Genomic DNA, 26,347 nt, shown 5'->3' with positions numbered 1-26,347 from the left:
TTTAATATTTAACCTCGTTCGTACAATTTAGTAAAAAGCATAATACTTGAGATTCAAATAAAAAAGTTAAACGTGGCAATTTCCAAATGGCAGCTTTGTCCCTTGGAACTAGAAATGTTGTTTTTCACTACTAACTTAGGGACTGTGGTTGAAATTATCAAAGCTCAAAAATTTAAGCTAAGGTAGGGGATATTTAAAATACTGTATATGCAAAACATAAGTAGTATGTAAAAAACAAAATTGAGAGAATAAACAAATTATTTTTTTTCTGAAAATTATGAAAACCAACGTGTAGATAAAATGTTTTCAGTACTTGAGAGTGGGAGGCGCTGACAAAATTTTTGTCACGAAATTGTTGACGCTAATAAAAAGAAAAAAAAAGAAATAAGAGAAGACAGAGCCTTTATCATTTTCCATTGTAAAGTAAAAACTGTCCTTTTCCAAAATTTGAAGTCTCACACCAAAATGACAATTGAAGAGTATTTAACCTAGGATATACATTTAGTAAAAGTAATAACAATGAAATAGCTGAAAACAGACATTGATGATTTGTAATGCTTTGGTAATACCAAATGATAGATAAACACGGCAATTAGTTCTTACATTGATCTGCAAAAGCCATTTCATATATAGTGGACATCTTGTGGAGAGAAGACGCAGAGAAGTACGCAGAGAAGGGTGCCACACGTGGTAGATTTTTCATCAATTCAAAATGAAAGTTAAATATTTCCACGTCACAACACAACCTTGATCCAATATAGGCAGGCTTTTCATTTAAAATATTAAGAACAGAGCTTAAGACGAGCAAAGGACTATACTAAATAGTTTTAAAAAGATACAATCAATAATAAAGATTTTAAGTGAGGTTATTCACCCTTAAGAGGATAAACTTTGGGCTTATTTTTACTTTGTCCACGGTTCATGCCATTTCTGAGCCCTCTAAACGCTAAGAGCAAACTAACGTCGATAATTATTTCAAAAGATTAAAAACTGAATGGCAGTCTGACAGTTAAAAAGCAGCACAAAAAGTAACTAGAACTCAACTATAAAACAAGATGAAAAGTGAAAAAAAAAAGTCTTTAAATCTGTGAGCATTGATACTATTAGGTAATCACTTTACCTCTCCCTCCGTAAGAAAATGAACAGGAAGAAGTTGAGCCTCATTGGTGATGAGGGGCAAATATGAAGACTTTTGACCGCCATCTTGACGAATTTCTCCACTTGGTAGGTTGTCAGGTTCAACCGGTACTAGTGCAGAGAAATGACCACGGGTATACCCCAGAGCAATGGGAACTTTCCAGCAAAAACTTGGCTCCCACAATAAAGGTAGATAGACACCTAGAGACGATGCAAGATTGTCAGACATCGATATTTCTTACATATTAAAAACAAAATCTCTGGGGGTTAATAAAGCCTTGCCAGAATTGTGGAAAAATGAGGACTGGGCACATCAGACTACTAGACATCACGGAGTCAAAAGGGATGAAAACGACAATTAATTTGCAACACAGACCACTATCTTTTCATGACACATACAATAAAATAATCAGTGTAAAATATCCACCACTGTCCCATCTTGACCTATCACTTCACGCATTTTGTATGCAAAGCAACTCTATTTTGCAAAAAAAAAATATATATAATGGTCTATGAGCAAAGTAACAAAGTTACATTAACTTACCAAAGATCTGAAACACATGTTCCGCAAGCCAAAAGTAATGAATTTGCATCCTATATCTTCCTTCTGTACCACAGTTACATCTAGGTCTTATCTTAACCGGGTTAACAGTTATTCCCAAGAAGGAAAGAAGATCAACTACTTCACAAATGAGCTTTTTAGGCCCAGAATTTTCCATATTTGTGTGGGTGCTCCTTCAAGCCAATTATCAGTTCGCAGCTGACTAAAAACAAAAAGATATCCCAACTACTAAACAAATTATGCTTTTCAAGATATTACAATCTCCATTTCCCGTAAAAAGCCTCGTGTTAATTCGGCAATGCCAGAAAAAAGATCCCCTTACACAAATGAATTTCAAAAGTTCTCTTTGTCGCACTCCTAATATCCACGCATCAATAAAACATTACTTTAAGTGCTCACCTTGAAACCGGGCATAATCAAGTGGTTCACCCACATGACTTTTGACACAGGTAGCTCCGTAGACAATTATTGGTCTTCTTAGAATATGAGATAGGGCCCATATATGAAGCTGATCCAATGGAGCCCCTGGCCGTCGAGCACGCGAAACTAGATCTGCCCACTCAGATGATAACTCCGCCTCAGATGGTATATAGTCTAGGTTCATCTCCGCAGCGGTACGTATCTCATACTCAGCCCACCTTTCGTAAAGACTAAAAAAAGGACAACATTTAAAAATATTTTAATAAGTATTTATTAAAAGGCCTTATATCAAAATAAGCGAACCTACAGAAATTTATTCAAGGAAAATGGACACGAAATTTTCCCAGGGGGAGGGGAGTTAATAAAGGTGTCTTTTCTTTCCAGAGAACTGTTAAATTACTTTTAAAAATGATATTACAAATACTCCAATAAATTACATGTATTTCATGCTATGTTCATTAAAAACTGAACGTAAACTTTTAAAAACTATTTTCAAGAATTTTTTTCCCCCGAAGAAATGTAAAGAGCGACATCGAAACAACGACGAGATGACATAAAGTTGTATTGCATGCAGGAGTGGATCCAGGATTTTCTTTAGGGGGGGGGCATAATAGGTTGCTTCGACAAACTTGCGAACATAGAAAACCCACAACTTAGAGGGAACCTCGACAGTTATGTGTCGTAGGTAGGTAGTGGAAATGGTCGTAGATTTAATCTAAAATCTGGTGAGGGTTAAAGTTCTAATAAATCTGTTGAAATTAAAATGGTATAAAAATACTGATACAAAAAAATAGTAAGTTATAAAAACCACCCCGCCATAAAAAAAAGCAGCTCACCATCTGAAAAAAAAAATATTTAATATTTTCTGGATAATATTTTGCCTCTGCAATTTTGACCACTATAGCGAGCGAGTTAATCATTTTATTGTCAAAAAAAAGAAGAAAATTGGTCTTGAACTATCTTTTGGGGTCATGCACTCTTTGTGACAATTTGTATAGGTCAAACCATTTAGCATGTCGCCAAACTTTGCAGCATCGCATAGTAAATATGATAGCAATATAGAGTAAGAAATGAGGATAAAGATACAACTTGTATATTCGTAAAAGATATATTAAACACTAAATACTAGTTCTTTTAGGGGTGTAACAAGAAAAACAGACGAAGAGATAGAAATGCACAGGAGACATTTAAAACAAGGGTTTTAAGCATTGGCAATAAAGCATTAACTAATCACTGTTTCTTTCTAAAAAAAATGTTTTAATAAACAATATCAACTTCGACGAAATCTCAAAAAATTTACTAAACAAAATTTAATTTTCATAACAACGTAGCGTATATTTCCACTTCTTAAGGTTCGATATATTACGCTTAAATTATGGAATTCGCAATTTTACAAGAAACACACGATTTCTTTATTTCCACTCCGCCATATCTATTTATTACACGGTCGATGTCTACCTCAATATTTCAGTGAACGTTTATAATAGTCTTGCCAGTCTAGAGTCCTGTCAGTTTAGAACTCTTCGTTAGTATTTCATCTTCTATTGGTCCTAAAACATTCGAATAAAGAGCAAAAGTGTCAGAAAAATAAGAACTTTAATAAAGATGCATGTAGGTAGGTGCTCCAAACTATGTATATCAATCGAAATGCTCCTTAAAAAAACAAATAATTATGTGTTTGTTATCTCTGTGTTTGATAAGTATAGATTGGTGATTTAAATTCTCAGGGTTTCAAACTGTGAAGATTTCTAATTTTTTTTTTTTTAATTTCTTCTTTTTTTTAATCAGATATTCAATTCAAACGTTTAAATCTCATATGTCTGAGTTTAAATCTCATATGTCATATGATTTAGCATTAAGCAAGAGAGTTGTCCTATAAAAATTTTGATTTATAAACAACTAATAGTGGAAATAAGATTGGATGGTATGCATCCAAATGAGCATAAAAATCCTCAGCAGTATATTTAGCAGTTTAGACAATTTTATGAACAAATATACGCAATCCCTATACAAAAACATAACTACATTTTGTGACTGGTTGGTATTGAGAAGATGAGAAATTCTAAAGTAATATTGCAGTTGCATTCTGTTTCCGTGGTTAACTCAAGTTGTGTGAATTTTCACTTTTTATCAATATTTTATTAATAAACATTCGAAAAAAAAATCGATGCGATTTCACAGATTCAAACTGAGAATTCAGAGACCCATCTATACCAGCTAGAAAAATAAACAACTAATTATTTGCCTTCTTTTATAAAATTTTTTCGAAAGTCTATTCTTCTTAAATGATTACTCCGACCTTTAAAGGAGTATTTCGACTACTTAGTTTTAAGTATATACTTATACGAAACTTTATTAAAGTTCTACAGAGTTTGGCCTTTATTTTGATGTTTTATAGTGAATAGAGGAGGTGATAAGTCATATAATGCAAAGCTCTAATTTGATTAAAATAGGCAGTAAAATGGCCACCATTTGCTCACCGAAATCCAAAACTTAAATTAATGCTTCTCATACATGAGAAGTATTACGCACTTCTCATATATTTACTTTCTTTTATACAAATCACCTAAAAAACAACAATGTTGTAAAAAACACCCCGCTTCGTAAAAAGAAGCAAACCCAAAAAACCAAAACAGGCAGCCAAAAAAGGTAATGATATCAATATCTTCGCCTCAGTGTCGTAGCTAGACTTGAAAACAAATTTTTGACAGTAAAAAGAAGTAAATATTTTTTCGATAGCCTAAAGAAGTTAGGATTTTAAATTTCCCTCCTTGTTATTACTAAATGAAGATTTTCGCCTCCCAGTTGGCCTTTGTGGTAATACAGACAGATTCCCTTGATAAACCAAAATTTAATTGAATACTTTTTGGCCGGTATGCGGCATTAGTAAAATCTAACAGAGACCACACAAAGTAACTAAAACCTTGTTTCAAACTTGTCTGCTAAAAGAAACGGTCTTAACGTTAAGAACTTATTAAAAACTCAACTATTAAAAACCAATTACCAAAAAAAAAATGGCGGATCCGCCACTGATTGCAAGTAAAACTTAAAACAAACAAAAACATTTTTTTTTATCAACCCCAGCAACGATTTTCAAAATTTTTCAATAGAATAGAATTAAAAAGAAAGATAGAGACAAAAAACATTTGTAAAATAGTAAAATGAAATTAATCATAGCAAATACGCTTATTCTGAAAAAATGAAAACAAGCACAGCACTGAACCTTATTTCCTTCTAAGTAGAAAATAAGGTAATCAAGGTGAATTAATCTGGTATCGCCGCCTCACAGACCCACCAAAGAGCTATAGGATTATCTGGGCTTTACTGAATGCAAAAAAAAAATAATATGGTTTTGTGTTTTTTCATTATAATATTACAACCAAAAAAAAAAAAATCAGTGAACATACAGGAATTTGTTCTTCGCTATCGGTGTATTTGTAAAAATCTGTTTGGTTTCATCTGTATAATATACATTAAACTTCCCTGAATGCTCTTCATGCTTTAAAATCTTTTTATTTCGAAAACAAAGAAAATCCATTGCCTCAAAAAAGTTGTTAATCTAAGCCGTTTATTCGTTTTTTATCAAAAATAAATGACACTCTAGTCTTTAGAAGGGATTAAGAGGCAACAATATAGCACTGATTCCTGGTAGGAAGTTACTAATAAAACGCTTAGGAAATAAATTTAGGTTTAATAATTTAAAATTAGTTTAATTTTCGTCACTGTCGTCTTTCTTTTATATCTATTTATTTGAATTATATAGAGAAATCAAGTGAGTAAGCAAAAGTTTCAAACTTAATCTGTCTGTCTAGTTTTTAAAGCCCAAATGGCAATCCAGCCTCTTAAAGAGTTTGACGGATAGCAAGACTGCTTACCTTTGATGATCTCTCTAACCAAAAAATTATCATGGTAAATAATTTTTACGAAAGCACCATTTTTTGCCAGCAATACATGGGGTGCGAATGGCCCTTTACTAAGAATAGGCTAACGAGTAAACTATGACTGCAGGGTCTTTCTTCTTCTTTTCTTCCAGAATTAAAAATGATTTCCAGTGTTCAAGCGTATTTTTATTGTTAGATTTATGCTAAGTAGAGATACAGAGAGTTTATGATTCAACAGAATGGTTTTACGCTACAATCAACAGTCAATAAAAAGAGAACTTCGTCAATTAGATTCCAACAGAGCTCAGTAAAAAATCGAAAAAGACCAAGCTGGCGTTATTTTGATTTTAAAGAAATAAATCATTAATTTCTGATTCGTTATTTTGATTTTAAAGAAATAAATCATCAACTTCTGATTCGTTATTTTGATTTTAAAGAAATTAATCATTAATTTCTTATTCGTTATTTTGATTTTAAAGAAATAAATCATTGACTTCTGATTCGTTATTTTGATTTTAAAGAAATTAATCATTAATTTCTGATTCGTTATTTTGATTTTAAAGAAATTAATCATTAATTTCTGATTCGTTATTTTGATTTTAAATAAATAAATCATTAATTTCTGATTCGTTATTTTGATTTTAAATAAATAAATCATTAATTTCTGATTCGTTATTTTGGTTTTAAAGAAATAAATCATTTTTAAATCATTTCTTTAAAAAGATGGTTAATCAAGCAGAATTTTGTCGCAAATAGCCTACCAGCTTAAGGTCAACAAGCCTACCTAACCTACTAAAAAAGAAAATTCAAGGCCATTGTGCAGACTAGATTTTGAAACCAAACTTCTTGAAAAGCAAAATGTAGAATTATTATCACTTTCAGAGAGACTCCAGCTTTGACATATAATATTTCAGGTTAGTTGCGACAAAATTCTGCTTTATTAACCATCTTTTCAAAGAAATGATTTAAAAATGATTTATTTCTTTAAAATCAATGAATTGACTTTAAAGAAATGAGAGCTAAAATACAAAGGAAAAAAAAATAAAATGAGCTCATCTAAACTTCATAGACTAGCTGAAATATAGGTTGAAAAAAAAAGTATGACTTGTAAAAATGCCTTTCTTCTTTTTTGGTACAACAGGAAACGTTTCAAATGCAGAGAAAAGCATTCATTGTGTAATTTTTCGGAAAAGGAGAAACTACAAGGGAGCCCCACGAACAATTTTGGGAAACTAATTAATATTCAGGCAACTTCGGTAATTACAGAAATTTTAGTATTCATAGAGAAGTGTCAGTAAAGGCGAAGCAACTTACAGATGGCCAGAATTTTGTAAACAATCTGCCAAACTCTTCCTCATTAATCCATCTCGGTCCAAAATTCCCCAGGTTGCTCCAAGAATAGAGTCTAACAAGCAATCTCCAGCAGTTCGGTTCCAAAGAGACAAAAGACGGGTACCTAAGTTTTCCGTAAGTTCCCGACTCCAATTAATGGCACAACAATCGGTCTCCAATTCCTGCAATAATGCTATATTTCACCAAATAATTTAATTTTATACAGCGTAGCTCCGCAAAACTATCAACTAGTATAGCTATGCAGATATGTTGGACAAAAGGGCGTCAAACTAAAAACTGTGGCATCAGGGGGCTCAGTATAAAAGTTATCCGACCACAGTAAACCCTTGATTATCCACTTTGCGGATTGCCCACGGTCCTTTGAGGAACCCACTTATTTTAAGAAAAATACATAATGTCAACCTTATACGCCATTTTATTGAGGTATGATTACCGGAAATGTGATTTGTAAAACTACCAAGGAAAATAAAAACGTCATTGGTAATAATGGAACAATGACAACACCGTAATTTTTTAATGTCAACAAAGCGCGCTGAAAGAATTTTGTGTTGTATTTTAGCTTTCTATCCTAATCTAGATTATCTGTGGAGACTCCTAATCCAAGGTTGCCACATCTCCCGATTCTACAGACGGTAAAAAGTTGACTTTTTATTTAAAATTAACTGTTGAAATAAGAAACTACAGATAAAAACTTAGTATAAATCCTGAGGGGAAGATCATATTTGCATTGCTTTGGATCTAATTTAAAATCTAATATAAAACCTAACAGAACTTAACTATACGATAATGTGATACATTTGTAAAAACAAAAATATTATTTTTGTTAAAACAATATGATTTAGTTAAAAAAAAAAGAAAAATAAAGTCGGTTTATTTTAGCCAAATATAATCTCTCAAAGTAATTGAAGCGATTGGAAAAAGAAATTAATATCCAAGAACGATTATCCGTTTTGCATTATCTGCGATTATCCGAATACACAGAAAAAAATAAACATAAAACTTAACTAAAACCAAGACTTAACAAAAGGATCGATATTTGAACCACAGACAAGGGAACAAGGAAACATATTCAGCGTGATGTTTCCCTTTTGAGGCTTAAAAAGGAACTGAAACTTCTAGTTTCCAACCAAATGAGCCTCTTCTAAAGTCAAACAGCCATTCCTTCAATAAAAACCACAAATACCCCGCGGCACAACTTACAACCCTCGTCCTAGGCTCTGGTGGTTTGAATCAACCCCAAAAGTCTTGTTATAAGATCTTTGGACTATTTTGAATAAAATGACAGTCTCAAAATTTTAAGTAGTAAGGACTGCACTGAAAGAATCAAAACGTAAAACTGGACTAAAATCAAAACTTAAAAAAGGATCGATATTTGAACCACAGACAAGGGAACATTTTTCAACGTTTAGCGTGATGAACAAGGTGAAAATCCAAAAAAAGTATTTCTTTAAGGAATTTTTTTTTAGCTTTAAGCCCCTACAGGCTGTCCTTCCCTTATCCCTATAGCGTTTAATCTTCATTTTATTCTTCTTTTTCATTTCCGACAAGAAGGAAACACACGGGAAACACCCGGCGACGATAAATTCTTCAAAAAAAGAAATTCTAGGTGGTCCAATCTGTCACGCTAGTTTTTACTCTCACAGCAAAATGAGTTAAGCTAGTCTTTTGGTTTAAGATGGAACATTATGCGACACAAAAATGTTCTTTGCACTAAAATGTCCACAGAAACCCAAGAAATAGCTCACTGAAAGTCCGCAAAAGTCCAAAGCCAGTGAACACAACAAAAGTGCAGCTAAAGGCATGAACTTCAGCCTAAAAATAGCAAGTAAATGCTTTGGCTCTGAGTGGGTTATTAAGGGTCATTGGCAATTAATTAAGATCCTACAAGAAGTACAAGACAAAAAAAAGATATATATAAATATAAATATATTTTAAGAGATGCAAGAACCAAAAAAGTGCAAACTTTTTGAGCCCAAACACCCTCATTCCCTCTTTTAAATCTTAGAATGTACGCAAAAATTGGCGTAAAATTCTCTTTTCGTGGTTTTCAAAGTTTGGATTATGCGCACTCTCAATTCACAGCTCACATCAGTTCAACTTTCTTCTATAGCAACCAAGTATTTAAACCAAAGATTTTTTTTTACGTTTACTTTACGATTCAGTAAAAAAAAATAATGGATCAAAAATAAAATTAAGTGAATCAGTATGTTTCACAATTAAAGAATTTAAAACAAGTGAATTTTACCTTTTGTACATCTTGATCTAAGAGTTCATCATAAAGTTGAGACTGTACAAGAGGCGGCAAGTCAGAGACTTCTGAAAAATAAACCAAAAATGATATTCACCATTTATACATTCTTAAAACACCTATTGCTCTGGCTAATTTTAAATGACTTGGGTTATTAAACTTAACCTAAAACAGTGCTTAAAATTATTTCTAAATATTATTGTATTAATTGGCTGTAGAACAATCAATGCAGTCTCAGAAAAAAAAAAACACAAACAAAAAAAAATAAAAATCCGATCGGTACCAATGAAATGAATTTCGTTTTTAAAATCGTGGGAAATGGGAGAAGATGATGTCATTTCTGTTAGATATTAACTATGGAGCAAGTTTAGTTTGGTGTTACGTAATTAAAAAGTGCTCATTTTTATATGCATTCCATAGACAGCTCATAATCTCAAATCCAGTATCTTACCTCCGCCCCTCATAAAGCCTTACAAAATTTTACTAAATAGATAATAGAGTAGAAAGAGAATACCAAACGCCCAAGAGTAGAATGCGATAATATTGCCTTAAAAGGCCTAAAATCTTGGGGATCTATCGGAGGTGGAAAAAGCGGATCCTTTAAATAGATTAAATAAAAAAAAAACAAGTTTTTTAACTGAAAGTAAGGAGAGACATTAAAACTTAAAACAAATAGAAATTACTTCGTATGTGAAAGGGGCTGCTCCCTCATCAACGCCCCGCTCTTTGTGCTAAAGTTTGACTCTTTCTCAACTCTACTTTTTTTAAAACAGTAAAAACCAGCGTAAAGAGCGGGGCGTTGATGAGGGAGCAGCCCCTTTCATATACGAAGTAATTTGAGTTCGTTTTAAGTTTTAATGTCGCTCCTTACTTTCAGTTAATTTTTTTTCTTTTTTTTATTTATTTAATTTCTGAACATTTTTGAATTAATACATGTTTTGATTTTGGCTCTCTCCGGATGAATAATTAAAACGAAATATCCCCTTTCGGACATCAAGAGGAACATAAAGAAGGGAAAGAAACATGTGCGATATGGCCTCGTCTCCCTCCACCAGAAATACTCTCGATATTTTTAAGATTGTCAACATAAATCGTATTTCTTTCATATAATTCGCCACGTTTTTTCCTACTAAGTTTTATTAGGTTTACGTAAAATTCCCGCCAAACTATTTTTCTGTCCTTCTTCGTGTTTCTTTCTTCCTAACTGTTTATTAGTATTTTCTTCTTTTTTTCTCATAAAACCTGTGCTTTAACGCTAACATGAGATTGTCTTCTTTCGTTTCTTCAGACTTACTTAAAATTTTAAAGGACCTTTCCCTACAAAAGACTAAAAATCTTAAAGACTCCTCTTAAACAATAAACTAAAATACTGAAAAGGGAAATTTTGCTAAAATACCTTGGTTTCTAGTTCATTTAATACTTCATCCTAAACCTGTGTATCATATTTCCTAATATCTATGGATACTGTCAAAAAATTAGACTCTAGTGCTAATTTTGCTGAGTAGAATGCAAATGTTCCGTGAAATTAAATTCGTCACGCTTGAGAATAAAAAAAGAGAATTCCGTCCAAGTTAAATTGTACAAAGCCTATGAATTAGGAAAAGAATCTATTGGACAAATATGTTGACCTTAACAGTCAGGCAGTTAAGTCAAAGAAAGTCTAGTCTTGGAGAAACCTTGTGAAAATGTTGAACCTTGTGGGGAGTTTTAAAATATTATTTTTGAAGCTTTTTTTTGTTGGTTATTTTAGTCCACTGTCTTTGTTTAAAATATTTTTCCCGTTTTTCTATATTTCCATTTGTTTAAATCTGTAAATGGAAACGCAGCGTGGTTTATGAAATTATTTATTTCTTATGTCTTTTTTTTCCTCTGTTATGTCAACCTAAATGTTAACATAAAAATGTAGATAATTCAAAATGAATAAAATACAACGTGTAAAATAATTTACTGATTTAAATAAGAATGGCAAAAATACCTGAGATTTTCGTCGACTTTCGACATTTAGCACGTTTTGAAAAACTGAAAATGAAAAGCCCTATAAACAAACATTGCAAAGTTTCTTCCACACGAAATATGCACACAAATATCCCGAAAAACTATAATAAGATACCTACCCTGAGGTATCACAAAGGTCGACATTTCCTGAAAATATACACAGGGGAGACCTGATTTATGGTGTCTGAGAGAAGTGCTTAAATGCTTCCTAATATCTGATGCTAATTCTGGCGCTATGTGATGAGGAGTCCTCTTTGTTCCTTTTGTCCCTTGTATTGAATTTAATATTGTCTTTAAAACCTGAAACGAAATTAAACTAAAAGATAGACACGTTAACAAACATGAATACCAGCATGCAATTAGACTGAACAAAATAAATATTTCATGTAGTGAGCCCCCCCCCCCTAAAAAAAACAACAAAACATTATAACAGATTTTAATGTCTATTCTACCTGAAGCTGATTGAAAAGAGTAACTGGACATAAACGAATCTAGGTAATTTTCTTTAGATGGCGCAGCTGGTGGTGGGATAGCTGCCAGAGCCTCATAAAAGTTCAACTTTATTTATGATTATATATATTTTTCTGCACTGGTGGTGCAAGTAATAAAATAAATGGACAGCCGAAATATTAACTAGTACCCTAATAGTGATTGTAATGCACGAGGAAGCCCACTTATATGACATAAATTCATTCTATTTGACATTAGCGCCATTATGCGAATTCTTTTGAATCTTTTATAGTCAATGTTCTTAAGTAGTCAATAATTTTTTTTTTTTAATTGCCAAAAACGTCCGCCATTTAGTCTTGCTTTGACCACGACTTTGTTGTTTTTTTAACAAACGATTCTAAGCATCACTTTAAAGTCAGTCGTAATTAGACCCATGAGTACTAATACTAAAAGGTACTACTACATCATCCGCATCTGACTCAATTTCAGGGTTACATCGAATGCTTAAAATGACGAGGACTTTCGGGAGTGTTCAACTTTGGAACAAATATGTTATAGTCAGTTCAGAGCCAAAAAGTACAAATTCTTCTGTAGTTTTTCACATGAAATATCTCCAGGGAACAGGTCCACAGAGTCACGTTGACAGGCAAGCATTGAAAAAATATTTTTGGAATGCATAAAATACAAGCTTTGGCCAAAAAATATAGGTTCTGACCTCGAAATTACATTTTTTCTGAGAGAATAATGGTGCATAATCTTAGTGAGGACAATTGTCCTGGGTTTAGAAAAGAATTCATCAGTTCACAGGTCTGATGAAATATTTCAGGAAAATATTTGAAGATGGTTAAAATAGGGAAATGGTTAAAAGAAATAAAAGATTGTAAAAGACAGCAACATGAAAATGAATGTAATGAAAAAAAGTGGCGCTTTCGAAGTGCCAATAGTCCAGCATTACACTTTTTTTAAACCTTAACAAAAAATCCCCATAACGAGTTTGTCACTTAAACATTACCGCGGTATGTGTTTGTCATGGGAGTAGAGCTCAGACATATTAATAAAAAAGAGCGACCAGGAAACAGCTAAAACACACAAACAAATTTGCACACTTCGGATTTTGTACAAAAGACAAGCACAATAAAGCCAAATATATGGTGAAGAATCACATATTAAATAAAAAAGAAATAAACGATTACAAGGTACTACATGGCTGCATAATAGCACTTTTTCAAGATAAACTTTTTCTTCTAAATTTCATAAATACTGCAATTTTGCCTGCATTCGAAAATCACAAAATTTGATGCAGAAGCGTTAAAATGAATATATATTAATAGAAAAATATAAAAATTCTTAAATTTTTTCAGATGTCAATTTCTTTTGCAGATATATGCGTTGCTTTCTGATTAATGAGCCTTTTCTTTTCTCTTAATTTTATAATGTCATAGCACAGTGGTTCCCAACCGGTGGTACGCGTACCCCAGGGGGTACGCGAAACCCTCGCAGGGGGTACGCGAAGGTCCCAAAATTAATTTAGTCTACATCTTTAAAACTTGTTTCTGACTCAGTTCCAACATTTCCCTCAAAATCAGATAACATAACCCATTGTACGTAATTTCAGACTCATTTTCAAAACTTTCGCTTTCAGTAACCCGCTAATTTTTCTCCATAGCCGTAAGGTCTCGATTTAAACTCAGCGGGTTCAGTATCTTGTCATCTGTTGAAACACGAAGTTCGTGAATTGTTGTTGCAAACAAAGATGGATAGATTCCTGATCAGGAATAACAAGAAGCCGAATGATGGTACCCAAAACTCTGAACCTGCACCTAAGAAGAAGAAATATGACGAATCATCGGTCAAAGTGCGTCAATATTTGTCAGAATACCTAGGGCTCGGATTTAGTGCGACAAAGTCTGATCCAGTGAATGCACAGTGCGTTCTTTGTGGTCAAGTCTTGGCCAACAGTTCCATGAAACCTGCGCATATGAACCGGCATCTCAGTACTGTGCACCCTTCTCATGTCGGTAAGCCCATAGAGTTTTTCAAGCGTAAACAAGAAGCATTCGCTAGTAACTGTTTGGAAATTGCAAAAGTGGCATCAGTTTCTTCAAAGGCTCTCCGGGCTTCGTATGCTGTTTCATATTTAGTTGCGAAACAGAAAAAACCGCACACCATCGCCGAATGTCTGATATTACCAGCACTAGTGAAAGTCAGTGAAATAATGTTTGACACGAAAACTGCTACTGCCCTTCAGTCTATACCTGTGTCGAACAATACCATTTCAAGAAGGATAGAAGACATTGCAAGCGATATTGTCATGCAGGTTATTGAGCAAATAAAGTTGACGAAGATGTTTGCGTTACAGCTTGACGAAAGCACGGATGTGTCAGGTGAAGCCCAGGTGATCGTCTTTGTTCGATATCAAGATTGTTCTGACATAAGAGAAAATATTCTGTTTTGTCAAAACCTACAGTCAAGAACAACAGGAGAAGAACTATTCAAGGTGATTGACAAATTCTTCGCAGAAGGGGGCATCTTGTGGGACTGGTGTCTATCAGTTTGCAGTGATGGAGCTGCCGCCCTAACAGGGAAGAATAATGGCCTCATGGCCTGGATAAGGAATAAAAATCCAAAGGTGAAGTGGTTGCACTGCATCATTCACAGGCAAGCTCTTGCATCGAAAAGGATGAACGCACATCTGCACGAGACCCTCAACGAGGCTGTAAAAGTGATCAACTTCATCAAAGCCCGACCACTGAACTCAAGAATGTTCAAGTTGCTGTGCCAAGAGATGGGTTCAGAACATCAACATTTACTTCTGCACACAGAAGTTCGCTGGTTGTCTCGTGGGAAGATTTTAAACAGACTTTTCGAGCTTCGACAAGAAGTTCATATGTTTCTTCTGGAGCAAAAATCTGCATTCAGTTCACTTTTTGAAAACCAGGACTGGGTCTGCAGGCTGGCCTATCTTGCGGATATTTCCGACAAACTGAATGACTTGAATCTGTCAATGCAAGGTTTCCGGACGGACGAACTCTCCCTGAATTCGATGATGTGTGCTTTCATCAAGAAATTGGAGTTCTGGCTTAAAAAAGGTTCAAAGAAACAGCGTTAGTGTCTTCCCGACCCTTGACAAGTTTGCGGACGATAGTGAAATTGATAACCTCAACACAATCTGTGATTGTATTCGGGAGCATCTGACAAAGTTGCGAGATGAACTTGTGTCATATTTCCCCTCGATTATGAACCAAGATAGAACGCAGGATTGGATCCAAAATCCATTTGTTGAAGACGTGACCTCAAACTCCGGTCTTAGTGACAAGCTTACAGAGAATCTGATCGAACTTGCCAGTGATCGCGCCTTAGAACTGAAATTCCAAAATGTAACTGTTTCCCAGTTTTGGCTGGAGGTGAAAGGAGAATACAAGGAACTAAGTGAAATCGCCATGTCTGCTTTGTTACCATTCGGATCCACTTACCTTTGTGAAGTGTCATTTTCGGCAATGTCATTGATCAAAACCAAACACAGAAACAGACTGAGTGTACAAAATGACCTTATAATTGCCGTTAGTGACATCGAGCCAAGATTTGATAATATTTTAGCAAAAAAGCAGCCTCAAGTTTCTCATTGATTTTGTACGTACATTTAAGCACCGTCATATTGGACAATAAATCTCGTGTTTTTGAAAATCTGATTTTAGTTAAGAAAAAAGTAAAACAACGATTCTCAAGAAAGGAGTACGCAAACTTTTTGGGCCTTGACTAGGGGTACGCGCACCGAAAAAGGTTGGGAACCACTGTCATAGCAGATACGTGTAAGTTCTCTTTTTCAAAATTAGTAGAAGAATGATGAAAATAATCGTCAATTCCTCATATCAAAAAAGCTGGAGTAACAGACTAATTATTGGATTCAAAAAAAAACACAAATCAAATTGCCTATTGTTTCCAAACACTGAAAGGAATCGAACATTCACTCGGTTCCTTTGCTCTCAAAGAAATTTGTAATTGCAGACTTGTAATTCTGACGAAATGCCATAGTTGTCATATCAATTTTTAATATTCTTTGTATAACTTTGAAATCTAAAATTTGATATAAATGTTTGATTAAGCTTCCTTTTGGTGTTGCATTATTTTCCGAATATGTCTTTCACCATTATCAAATTGTACCACACATTGTTGTCAATATCCCCCTGCTTGTGGATACACAACGAAAGAGTATAACTGGATTAATATTATGTGAACGTACATACCTCTTCATTTTGATATCTGAGAGCAATTTGGACTAAACTTTGCCCTTGATCAACACCGGCATATCTAGGTAAAACGTTTATGTCCGCTGGAGATAGATGGCGCAGGGGATCTCCCCCGCCATTCAAGTAAGACGCCACAGGGGTCACATTTCCTTCAATCACACCTTGAATAGCATTCAACCAGGACCAATCAGCTTCTCGGTGCTAAAAAAAGAGTTTCATTGACTTTTTTAGAGTAAAAGTAATCATTCATACAGTTATTCTTCAACAATTCAACTAGTCTAAGTTTAAATGAGTTTCAATAAACTAATAGCAATCATGACAAACTGATAAATATTCACGGCCAAAAAAAAGCATAGGCCCGCTTCTGTTTTTTCCCCTAATTTCAAGTCATTTAAAGATTGTAAATAATTTAGATTGTCCAAACAAACCATGCAAGCTAGTCAATTAACTACTACTGCACTCATGTAGTAGCTTTGAAAATTATAAAAATTTATAAAGCATTTTCATAATAGTTCAAATATTTTAACATAGATCTGAAATTCAAGCAAACAACTTTGAAATTGTGCCATTTAGCCAAACACTTGGCAAACTATAAATTTCACCCTTCGCCTGCAAGTCCAGAGGACTTTTTGGTCATGTGTCAATCCTATGACACGGTATTCCACCTCTGTACTACAAGCGGCCAAGCCTATTAGAATTAGGGTTCGCTTTTTCGCCAATGAGGCCAAGCAAATTAAGTCCCAGATTTTGCATACAAGTCCAGTGGACACTGTCCGTGACTCATCAACCAAAAATCAATCCAATGCTTTCATCCCTTAGTTCTATGACTATCTACCTTAGTTCTGCCCTAGGAATGATGCATGGACGGGTGATAGATATACTTATCTATCAGCAAATGAACTGATATTATTTTTATACAATCCTAATAAGGGCTTATGCCAGATTTGGCTCTCACTTACTCGGTCTATCTGTCTTGTCCTTTTCAACAATTTGCCATGGCTTGAAGCCCACGACTGCTTGATTTTAATTCAACGGTGAAACCTATAGTTTTCCAAGTGTTTGGATCAAAATCAAGTAGTTTTGGGCATCAAGCCATGGGTAATTGTAGAAAAAGCCAAGAGAGATAGTCAGAGTGAGTGAGAGGCAAATCTGGCATAAGCCCTTATTATGATTGTATAAAAATGATATCACTTCATTTCTTGATAGATAAATCTAACTATCATCCGTCCATGCTTCATTCCTAGGGTAGAACTATGGTAGATAGTCGATGTCCAGTTTCACAAACTAATCCAGAGTGTGTTTCATAGAGATTCACGGCATTAACCAATACGCAAGGCACAAATAAAAATTGCATGACAAATGATTTGAAAGAAAAACAGACACTAAATGAAAATAGGAAAAACAGATGGAAGCTTTTGCATAAAAACAGGGAAAAAAGCCACATATTATATCTTTAATATTGGTAAAACTGTTTTGATGGCTTAAAGCGAAGGTTTTAAGTTAGTCCACTGTTGGTTTTGTTGTTATTTGGTAAGTATAGGGCGGCTTTCCTCTCAATTATCAATTACCTGTGTTTTGTAGCGCGGTAATTTTTTTGACTAAAAATAAACAATCTTTACCCGTGGTGTAAAAAAAAAGTTAAAAAGGATGGATGATCTCTCCCCGAGATCCGTGAGTAAAGTGGCCTCAGAAAAGTGCCCAAAAGTGTCTTTTTTGTGCTCAGATTTGTGTCTTTTTTTTGTCTGTTACATATCTTGTGAAGCAAATATTTCCCCAAGAAAAAATCCTCTGACCTCTATCTTCATCCCCCCCCCCGGGTCAGTTTGTATACAATTATGTAAATCAAAACAAGTTATATGTTGCTTAATTAGAAAAATTTGCTTTAGTGAGTTAAAGCTTCATATTTGTATTAGATGACGATTTACATCACTGCACAGATGCGAATAAAGATTAAAGGACTCCTTGAGATCTGAGCGAGAACTTACCCATTGCAAACAAGGTAAAAGATTAATAGAAAAAGAGAAGAACTAATTGCAAAAAAGTTTAGCCGTAAAAGAAATATATTAAGGACTAAATCCCTCTCCGAAAAATTTCCTCTTCCTATATATTCCTTTCCTCTAAATTTGTGTCCTGTAAATAAAAACAAATTATAGGTTCTTAATTGGAATAATCCACTTTAGCGTTTCAAAGCTTCATATTTATATTAATTGATGATTTACGTCACCGTACATATGCAAATAAAGGTTAAGGGACTTAAGATCTGCATGAGAGCCTTTCCCATTGCAATCCAGGTAAAACATTAATAGAAAAAATGGAGGAAATAAATGGCAAAAAAGTCTCCAAAATATTTCCTCTTCCTATATCTTCCTTTCCTCTGACTTCATTTTGTCTAGATGGACTAAAAAATGTGTAAAATAGAGTCTTAAAAACATATTAGCTACCTGACGCCTTATTTGCTTTAACCGCTTTTCTACTTCATAGTTGTTCGCTGAGCCAGATCTAGACAGAGGTATTCTTCCATGGGTAGACGTTGTTTGCTGATTGGACGCAGAAAAGTATAAGTTTTCGTTACTATTGTTTTTTGCAGGAGCCAGCGGTAGACTGGAGTGACACATGGCACATCTTAATGCCTTGTTCCAATTTTCATAAGTGCAAACCTTGAATTTTAGTTTCAGAATTATCAAAGTCAGGACAATGATCATAATTATCTAAGACACAACAGAGCAATGGCAATCACCAACATTTCGAACAAGATTAAATATTAACATGCAAACCATCTTTTGGAGAAAAGTTCCAATTATTATGGTGTTTGCTTGTCAGTTCGAGCATATAGAATATATTTCAGTGTGCATAGATTTGATCAAATCGGCTTCTAAAAAAATACCTTTTATCCGAACACTTTTGATCATTTTAAGTATTAGCCCTTATTGTTATGGACCAGCTGTCGCAGACGTGCTAGACCAGAGGTTAATCAAGACCTTTTATGATATTAAATAACAAGAGCCAAGAGCTCATATGGTACTTGTGACGAGGTCGGAAGAGCCAAGAGCTTCTTCCCACTAACTTTCATCACGATCCCTCCGCTCTAAGCGTTTTCAATATTTCCGGTTTCCCCCTCCAATTCCCGCAATGTCACCAGATCTGGTCAAGATTTAAAATAAGAGCTATCAACCGTTCATACATTAAAAATACCGCATTTTTTCTAATTTTTCTGAATTACTGAATTAGGTCCCCCTCCAACTCTCCCAAAGAGAGCAAATCCGATCCGGTTATGTCAATTACGTATCTAGGATTTGTTCTTATCCTTCCCTCCAAATTTCAGCCCGATCTCTCCACTCTAAGCATTTTACAAGACTTCCGGTCCCCCCCCCCCAACTCCCTTCAATGACACTGGATCTGATCGGGATTTGAAATAAGAGGTCTGAGTTACGAGGTCCTTCTAAATATCAAATTTCATTAAAATCCGATCACTCATTCGCAAGTTAAAAATACCTCTTTCATTCTAAATTTTCCGAATTAACCCCCCCCCCACTCTCCAAAAGAGAGCAGATCCGTTCCTATTATGTAAATCACGTATCTAGGATTCATGCTCTAGTATAGTCTGAGAAACCTAACTTGTCATTCTGTTGTGCGTATTGGCACTATTTGCATAGTGATATTGGAAGTTATTAAGATATTTCAACCTCCAATTGTTCCTGATATAACCTAATTTATCATTCTATTGTGGACATTTCTTGGTATTGGCACGGTGATTTTGAAAATTAATATGATGTGAGTTTCGTTTACCATGAAATCAAAATATTCGGATTTTTTATTATAGAATTACTTGCTTTTTTGTCCATTGCTTTGTTTTAAAGTATTATACCCGTTTTCTTTAGTTAAATTCTGTAGATGGAAAGGCAGTGCTGTCTAAGAAATTACTCTCGTAGAAATCCCTTCCCCACCCCCCACCCCACAGAAAATTCCCTTACCCCCAAGAAGTGTCAGTATACACTCCAACAAATAGGCCAATATATGTAAACAATGGGCAATTTTCATAGCTTACAGCCCTTTTCCTAGAGCTGCGAGGGGTCATGTCGCCTCTAAAGGCATAGTTGTTGAATTTTTGAATTGGGTTGAATTTAGTTGCTATTGCAACATTTTGATCAAATGCCTTTGAGGAAACAATGGGCGTAGGAGGGAGCTAGTTGCCCTCGAATCTCTTTAGTAACTAACAAAGCCACTAGAACTTTTAATTTCCATTTGAATGAGCCCTCTACCAATCTTCAAGGGCCATTAGTGCAATCCAATTACCCCTGGAGAGAGAAAAAAAATATATAAATAAATAAACACGCATGTGGTCTTTCCTCCGGCAAAGAAAAAATATGAAAAAGAATACAAATTTCGCGTCTTTTTTTCAGAGGGAAACTTGAAACCTACAATAGGGTCCTTTGATAGGCTTAATCTGATGGTGTGACTTTCATTAATATTTCTTGACTTTTTGGGGGTGCGTCTCCCTTTTTTCAAAAATAACACAATTTTGCTCATACTCGTAGCTTTTGATTGGTAATATCAAACTTAATGAGTGTCATATATTTGGAATTTATAAATTTTTTTTTTCCTTTTTGTTTCAGGGTAACATAAATTTTTTTTTTATTAACAATTTGCCTTGGTATAGTATAGAAGGGATCATAATTAATACATTATAAGCATTTTATAGGTTCAAGTGAAGAAACATCCTGAGTTCTATAAAGGTTAAAGTCAGCGGTTGTGAACGAAACCTGGCCGTCTGTAAACTTATTATTCTCGAGCTACACCATACACCTGTCAATGACAGGACTATGTTTATTAACCATGTATGTCTTCCTCTGATATTAACTTTACCCTTGAACAGCAAAAGCGGAGAATTGAGATGACAAAAAAAGTAGCCCATACAGCTTGTGTCAACCTCAATTTGTTTCCAACATTTACCACTTATACAATGTCTTTGTATCTTTTGCAAGGTTTATCTTACATATAGAAAAACTGCCGTCCCAAGCTTCAGGCTTTTCTATTAAAAATAAAACAAACAAGGTGCAAATCTTGACTCTGATTGGTCAATCATAAATTTTACACTTGAAAGCTGAACGTTGTTCAACACGACAAATGACGAACAAAAACATAATTAGGGCTGTAGTTGTAAACAATTTTCATTTTATCTATAAATATGACTATAATCTATCTCTTACCCTCAAAATTGAGGAGTATATAAAATACATAAATGAAGCAACAAAAATAAGAAATGCTTCAGCAAGAAAGACAAAGCAATGATAAAGCAATTTGTCTCCAGCATTAGGCTGTAGATTGACGGCAAGGGAAAGGTTAATACAATCTTATCTCTCTTTGACCATTTGTTTTTGTTTTTTTAATACAACCGATTTTATTTTTCATATGTTATACATTCACTCAATGAGACTTCTTTCTACAACAGAACAATAAATAGCAGTTGTACTGAGCTTTATCCGACAGCTATTGTAATTTCCTTGATTTTTAATCTAGGCTAAATTGTCCATTTATACACTTTTTTGCTTAATTTTAAACGATGCATACGGTACACTTGCACTCTTATTTACCTCGCATTTCCATTTTGATGTCGTCTGGGGAGAGTTGGATCTTGTATTGCAAGCCTCAAATTCTGGAGATGCACCTTTAGAGACACTAGAAGGTGGACTACCTCTGGAAGCTGTTGGACTTCCAGTTAGTTTCAATGGTGCAATCCTTTCATGGATATTATCTGCGTTAATTACTGTATCTGAATCATTCAGCCGGGGCGATTGACATTGAGTGCACCTGTCAAAAGTCAACACAAAATAAACATCTTATCCATAATACAATAACAAAATTGCTTTAATTTATAGGGACATGTTGAAAAATGTTGCTATAGCAAAAATAGAAAGTAATATATAAACTACAAAATATAGTTATAACATTCAAGTAAATTAGAACATATGGTAGCAGAGCGGGAGGGTCCTTTAGGGTCTATATGAGGATCACAAATCAAGGATAATTTTGCAAATAATTTACAAAAATGTAAAGAATTCCAAAGTTTGGATCTAAACTCATAATTTCCGCCAGTGGAAAAAAAATTTGAGGTCTTTTTCATATTTTGCCAGTTTGTGCCAACAGTTACAACCGTTACCAACGTTTATCATACATAAAAAAATGTTTAATATCCCTTCAACACAGAACAGGCTCTGGGGAGAGGGACATAAAGTTTGGGGAGGATATTGATACTTGTTATAAAGCATCCCCAGGTACCAATATTCCGCATTACTATTTTTAATATTTAGCACACGCACTCACTTTCCGTTTGGGGGTGGGTCATTCTTTGGAAAGACCTTAGGGATTTTCTCACCTAAGGTCATAGCAAGAAAGAACAGATCTAGCATATATGTATAACCATTCGGGGCAATAAGATTAGTGGAAAGAATTAGACACCCCTCTGATTGGAAAATAGGGAAGACAACTGCTAAGAAAAATCTTGGGTTTTAAGATTGTCTTTTTCGCCCAGGTATAAAGACAGCCCATAATGTAGTAGAAAATAAATTATCATAATAAAATACATAGATATTGTGATAACTACCCCCTTCCCTACCAAGAAAAATCATTATAGAGGATCCCTCCTCTTTCTAGATTCATTTTTCCTGAAATCTATACAGAAAATTGGGAGAAGGGAGCAAAATCCCTCAAAAGTCGGACCTTTATGTGCTAATAATTTAAAATTTAGCAGTTATTCTCTCTTTTTACAACTGATCTTGCCAAACAATTACTTGCATAGGTAAAGAGACCCCTCGCTTTCCTAGGAAGTCTTATATATTAAAATAAGGAGGAGGGCCTTCACCAAAAAACACACTCAGACGATATTTACAAGTGAATATATTGGCTGCCTATCTCTACAAAATTGAGAGAAAAATCTATTTGTTTTCCTGATTCCCAAGCTTTTTGCTTCAGTTAAAAGACAGAAATGGGGCTAAATTAAAACTTACTGCATTAAGGGCGGAAAAGAGCTTCGATATTTAATTTGTCACCAGGGTTCATTTTACGCAATGGCATCAATATTTAGATGAGTCAGCAGCAAATACAACAATATTAATTTCGCAATTTAAGGACAGCATGAAAGCAAGCATTAAGATTTTATCCACGTTTTTACATTTAAAGTAGGCTTGTCACAGTTTTAGTCATTACAAGGAATTCTTAGACTAAAAGTGACCTAATACTTGAACCTTTCAAGAACAGCAAGAAAAAACTATTTAAGGTTGAGTTTTTTTAAATGTTAATATTAAATAACAACAAGCGTTAAAGTCTGAGGAGCAACAAAAATATGACTGAGGAGAAGCCTCATTGGAAAACGGGTAGAGAAAAGAAAGACTTCAAATTGACTGGCAAATTAAGTGCTGGAGCATTCAAAGTATGAAAAAAAACGTGCTGCCCTTTTTATAGTGTCTTACAATAAGTCGAGGCAAACCTTGTGTTCTAACCTTAATTCAGGAATATTAGTTTATCCTTGTATCTGTAATTGTTAAGCCACAAACAAGTGGATGTAAGGCAACGCTGTAAAATTTTGAAGAACGATTTGGATGAAAAGTGTCAACACAATGGATATGCAAGTCATGATGCTCTTTTACCTGTAAGAGAGTCAAAGACAAGGGGATATGACAGTAGATTGCAGTTGACTGGAATCAAATCCCTGGATTCAAGCGCCTTGTTTCAATATATTAAGTTTATCTAATAAGGACAAGAAAATGAGATTATAGTTGGAGAATCTTATCATAGAGGAAGTATAACTCTTCTTATCAACTTACTCGCTAAATATTCAGTGTAATCTAGAATGTCATACTGATCTTTTGTTTTCTGATGTCGTCTGTCCCTCGTTTCTGGCAGATCTTGGAGAAATTAGTTTGTGGTTAAAACGAGATTCGAGTTTATTCGATTTGAATCTTAAAAATTGTTGTGGAGATCTGAGCAGTGGTAAACAACTGCTTCCTTGAAAACTTTCTTTTATATTTTAATGGGGGTGCTAGAACCAGAAAGAAAAGGCGTTGGGTTAGCTTAAATACTGCGTTCTGAAAATAATTGGAAGTTTCATTGACCAAGCTCAACAACATATCATAAAATGCAAGAAAAATGTTCTCCAAAGTTTATACCCTACTATTCAAAACATGGCCTGATTTGTCAAGCTATTTGTCTGGTTTTGAATTTTCTGTTTGATATTTTTTAATAATTACAAATGGTGAATATTTGGACTAAAGACAAAATTGTAGAATATATTTTTTTTTCATAATAATGAATCAAATCTCCAACTATAGTTTTGACAATTTAGGAAAATTCTGTTGTATTTTGTTTGTTAAAAGTTCTATTTTATTTTTCCATACTTTTTGTTGCTGTCAGAAGGCAAAATATGTAATAAGATATTCCTGGTACTCTATGGCCAGACCCTCTCTCCTCCCCCCCCCCCCGCTAAAAAAAATAGTAATGGTATTTTATTCCAAAACTTTGGGAGCTAACCCCCCTGGCTCTCCATGGCCTGGCCCCGTTCCCCCAAAAAATTTCTAACGATTTTTCACTCCAAACCTTATGGGACCTGACCCCCCTCATAAAGTAAACTAAAAATATTAACGACATTTTACTCCAAAACTTATGGGAGCTGACTCCAGACCCTCCATGGCCTGACTTTGAAATATTGGTAGAATATATCAAAATTCACTCTTTTTTAATTATTATTGTTAATACCAAATATATACTACCTTAAGGATCTTGGCCAATTCAGGTATGTACAAGCACCACAAGACCATTTATTATCATCGCCTTTGTCAGCACTATCCTGAGTAGAACATATTTTTGATTCTGTTGCTATATCTAACTTGCTTGATGTAGGACTTATTAATCGGAGTGGCCTAAGAGCACGGCACATGGTGCATTTCTGTGAACTCGGCCAGTTAAGAAAGGTACAATAGTCACATTTCCACTTGGTTGGAGAGGTCATCTTGCAAGCATATGGTTGTTTGGTTGCCCTAGAATAAAAAAATGGAATCTTAAGAGTAATTGCACCATTTTAATTTTTTGCATGTTCAAGCAGCTGAGATGATAGGCAGTCAATGACTTGTTATTTAGAAATAGCCAAACTTCGAATTCACGCAAGACTTGACAATTATATTGGAGAGATTGGAGGGCAAGCAGCCCTTCTTTTAAGCCTATTCATTTCTACGCACATCATGCCGAAGTTTTGAAATAAACATTTTGTTCAGCATAATAGAACAGGTCAGCAACTATTTGTTTGGGGATATTAGGCATGTCAATCCCCAAAACAATGCAATTGGCCCATTAAGCTTTAAAACTAAATGTTGCTTTAAAATAAATGAAAAGGCATTAGGTTTATGGTTGCCAATAACGACCTCAGCAATATATTGAGAACAACTGGGGGTATTAAGTTGAAACTTTTGGGATTACTACTATCACTTGTGTAACGAGGTTGTCAAAGAGCATAGATAGAATATTTTGGGAATTATATTAAGTTTATTTTTCATGTCAATTTTAGAAGCTATAAAATCAATGTGTCAAGACTTAAAAATTATTGAAAACGTTTCTCAAATGTACAAACAGCCATATTATGGATTCTTACAGAAAAAATTGAAAAGATATAAAATATTTTCTTTTTCCATGAAAGAGACTATGTCAATAAAAAAACAAACAGAAATTAATTTAAGAAACTTTTCAACAAAGCAAGTTTTTCAAAACAAAGTAAAGAGTTCCATTAAGCCAAGAATGAGTAAAAATAAAGTCAGATAATCTTCCAAGCATAAAACTATCACAAATCACTATCACTAAATATATGAAACTCAAAATGAACAGAAATTGCAATAAATAGCTGAGTCAAACTTAAAGCAAGCAAAAATTAACATGAGTAGGGCTGATAACCTTCATGCTTTCCCAAGACTAGAAAAAAAAATTGTGCTTTACTGAAAACAAAATACATTTGGAAAGTTTTCATATTTCTTACTCAAATAAAAAATAATTTATAAAACTTTAAGGAATAAAT

At 34.2% G+C, this 26,347-nt stretch overlaps 1 protein-coding gene across 3 annotated transcripts in view; it reads right to left on the bottom strand.

The window, feature by feature from the left end:
* The window catches only part of LOC136024996 (ubiquitin thioesterase trabid-like), a 47,336-nt gene that overhangs the window by 11,496 nt on the left and 9,493 nt on the right, over positions 1–26,347 (bottom strand). For 2 of the 3 annotated variants that reach the window (XM_065700613.1, XM_065700615.1), the window contains exons 2-10: positions 25,056–25,322; positions 21,885–22,101; positions 18,735–18,950; positions 16,291–16,494; positions 11,716–11,896; positions 9,599–9,669; positions 7,315–7,514; positions 2,099–2,349; positions 1,121–1,338 (exon numbers count right to left, since the gene is read on the bottom strand). In XM_065700613.1, coding sequence (XP_065556685.1) covers positions 1,121–1,338; positions 2,099–2,349; positions 7,315–7,514; positions 9,599–9,669; positions 11,716–11,896; positions 16,291–16,494; positions 18,735–18,950; positions 21,885–22,101; positions 25,056–25,294 — 1,797 coding nt within the window. In that variant the 5' untranslated portion in view covers positions 25,295–25,322. The remainder of the gene's footprint in view (positions 1–1,120; positions 1,339–2,098; positions 2,350–7,314; positions 7,515–9,598; positions 9,670–11,715; positions 11,897–16,290; positions 16,495–18,734; positions 18,951–21,884; positions 22,102–25,055; positions 25,323–26,347) is intronic. The other variant, XM_065700616.1, reaches the window with a different exon arrangement.

Source organism: Artemia franciscana, chromosome 3, assembly GCF_032884065.1.
Source record: "Artemia franciscana chromosome 3, ASM3288406v1, whole genome shotgun sequence".
Lineage (NCBI taxonomy): Eukaryota > Metazoa > Arthropoda > Branchiopoda > Anostraca > Artemiidae > Artemia > Artemia franciscana.
The sequence above is the reverse complement of the archived record's forward strand: the minus strand, read 5'-3'. Positions and strand labels throughout refer to the sequence as shown.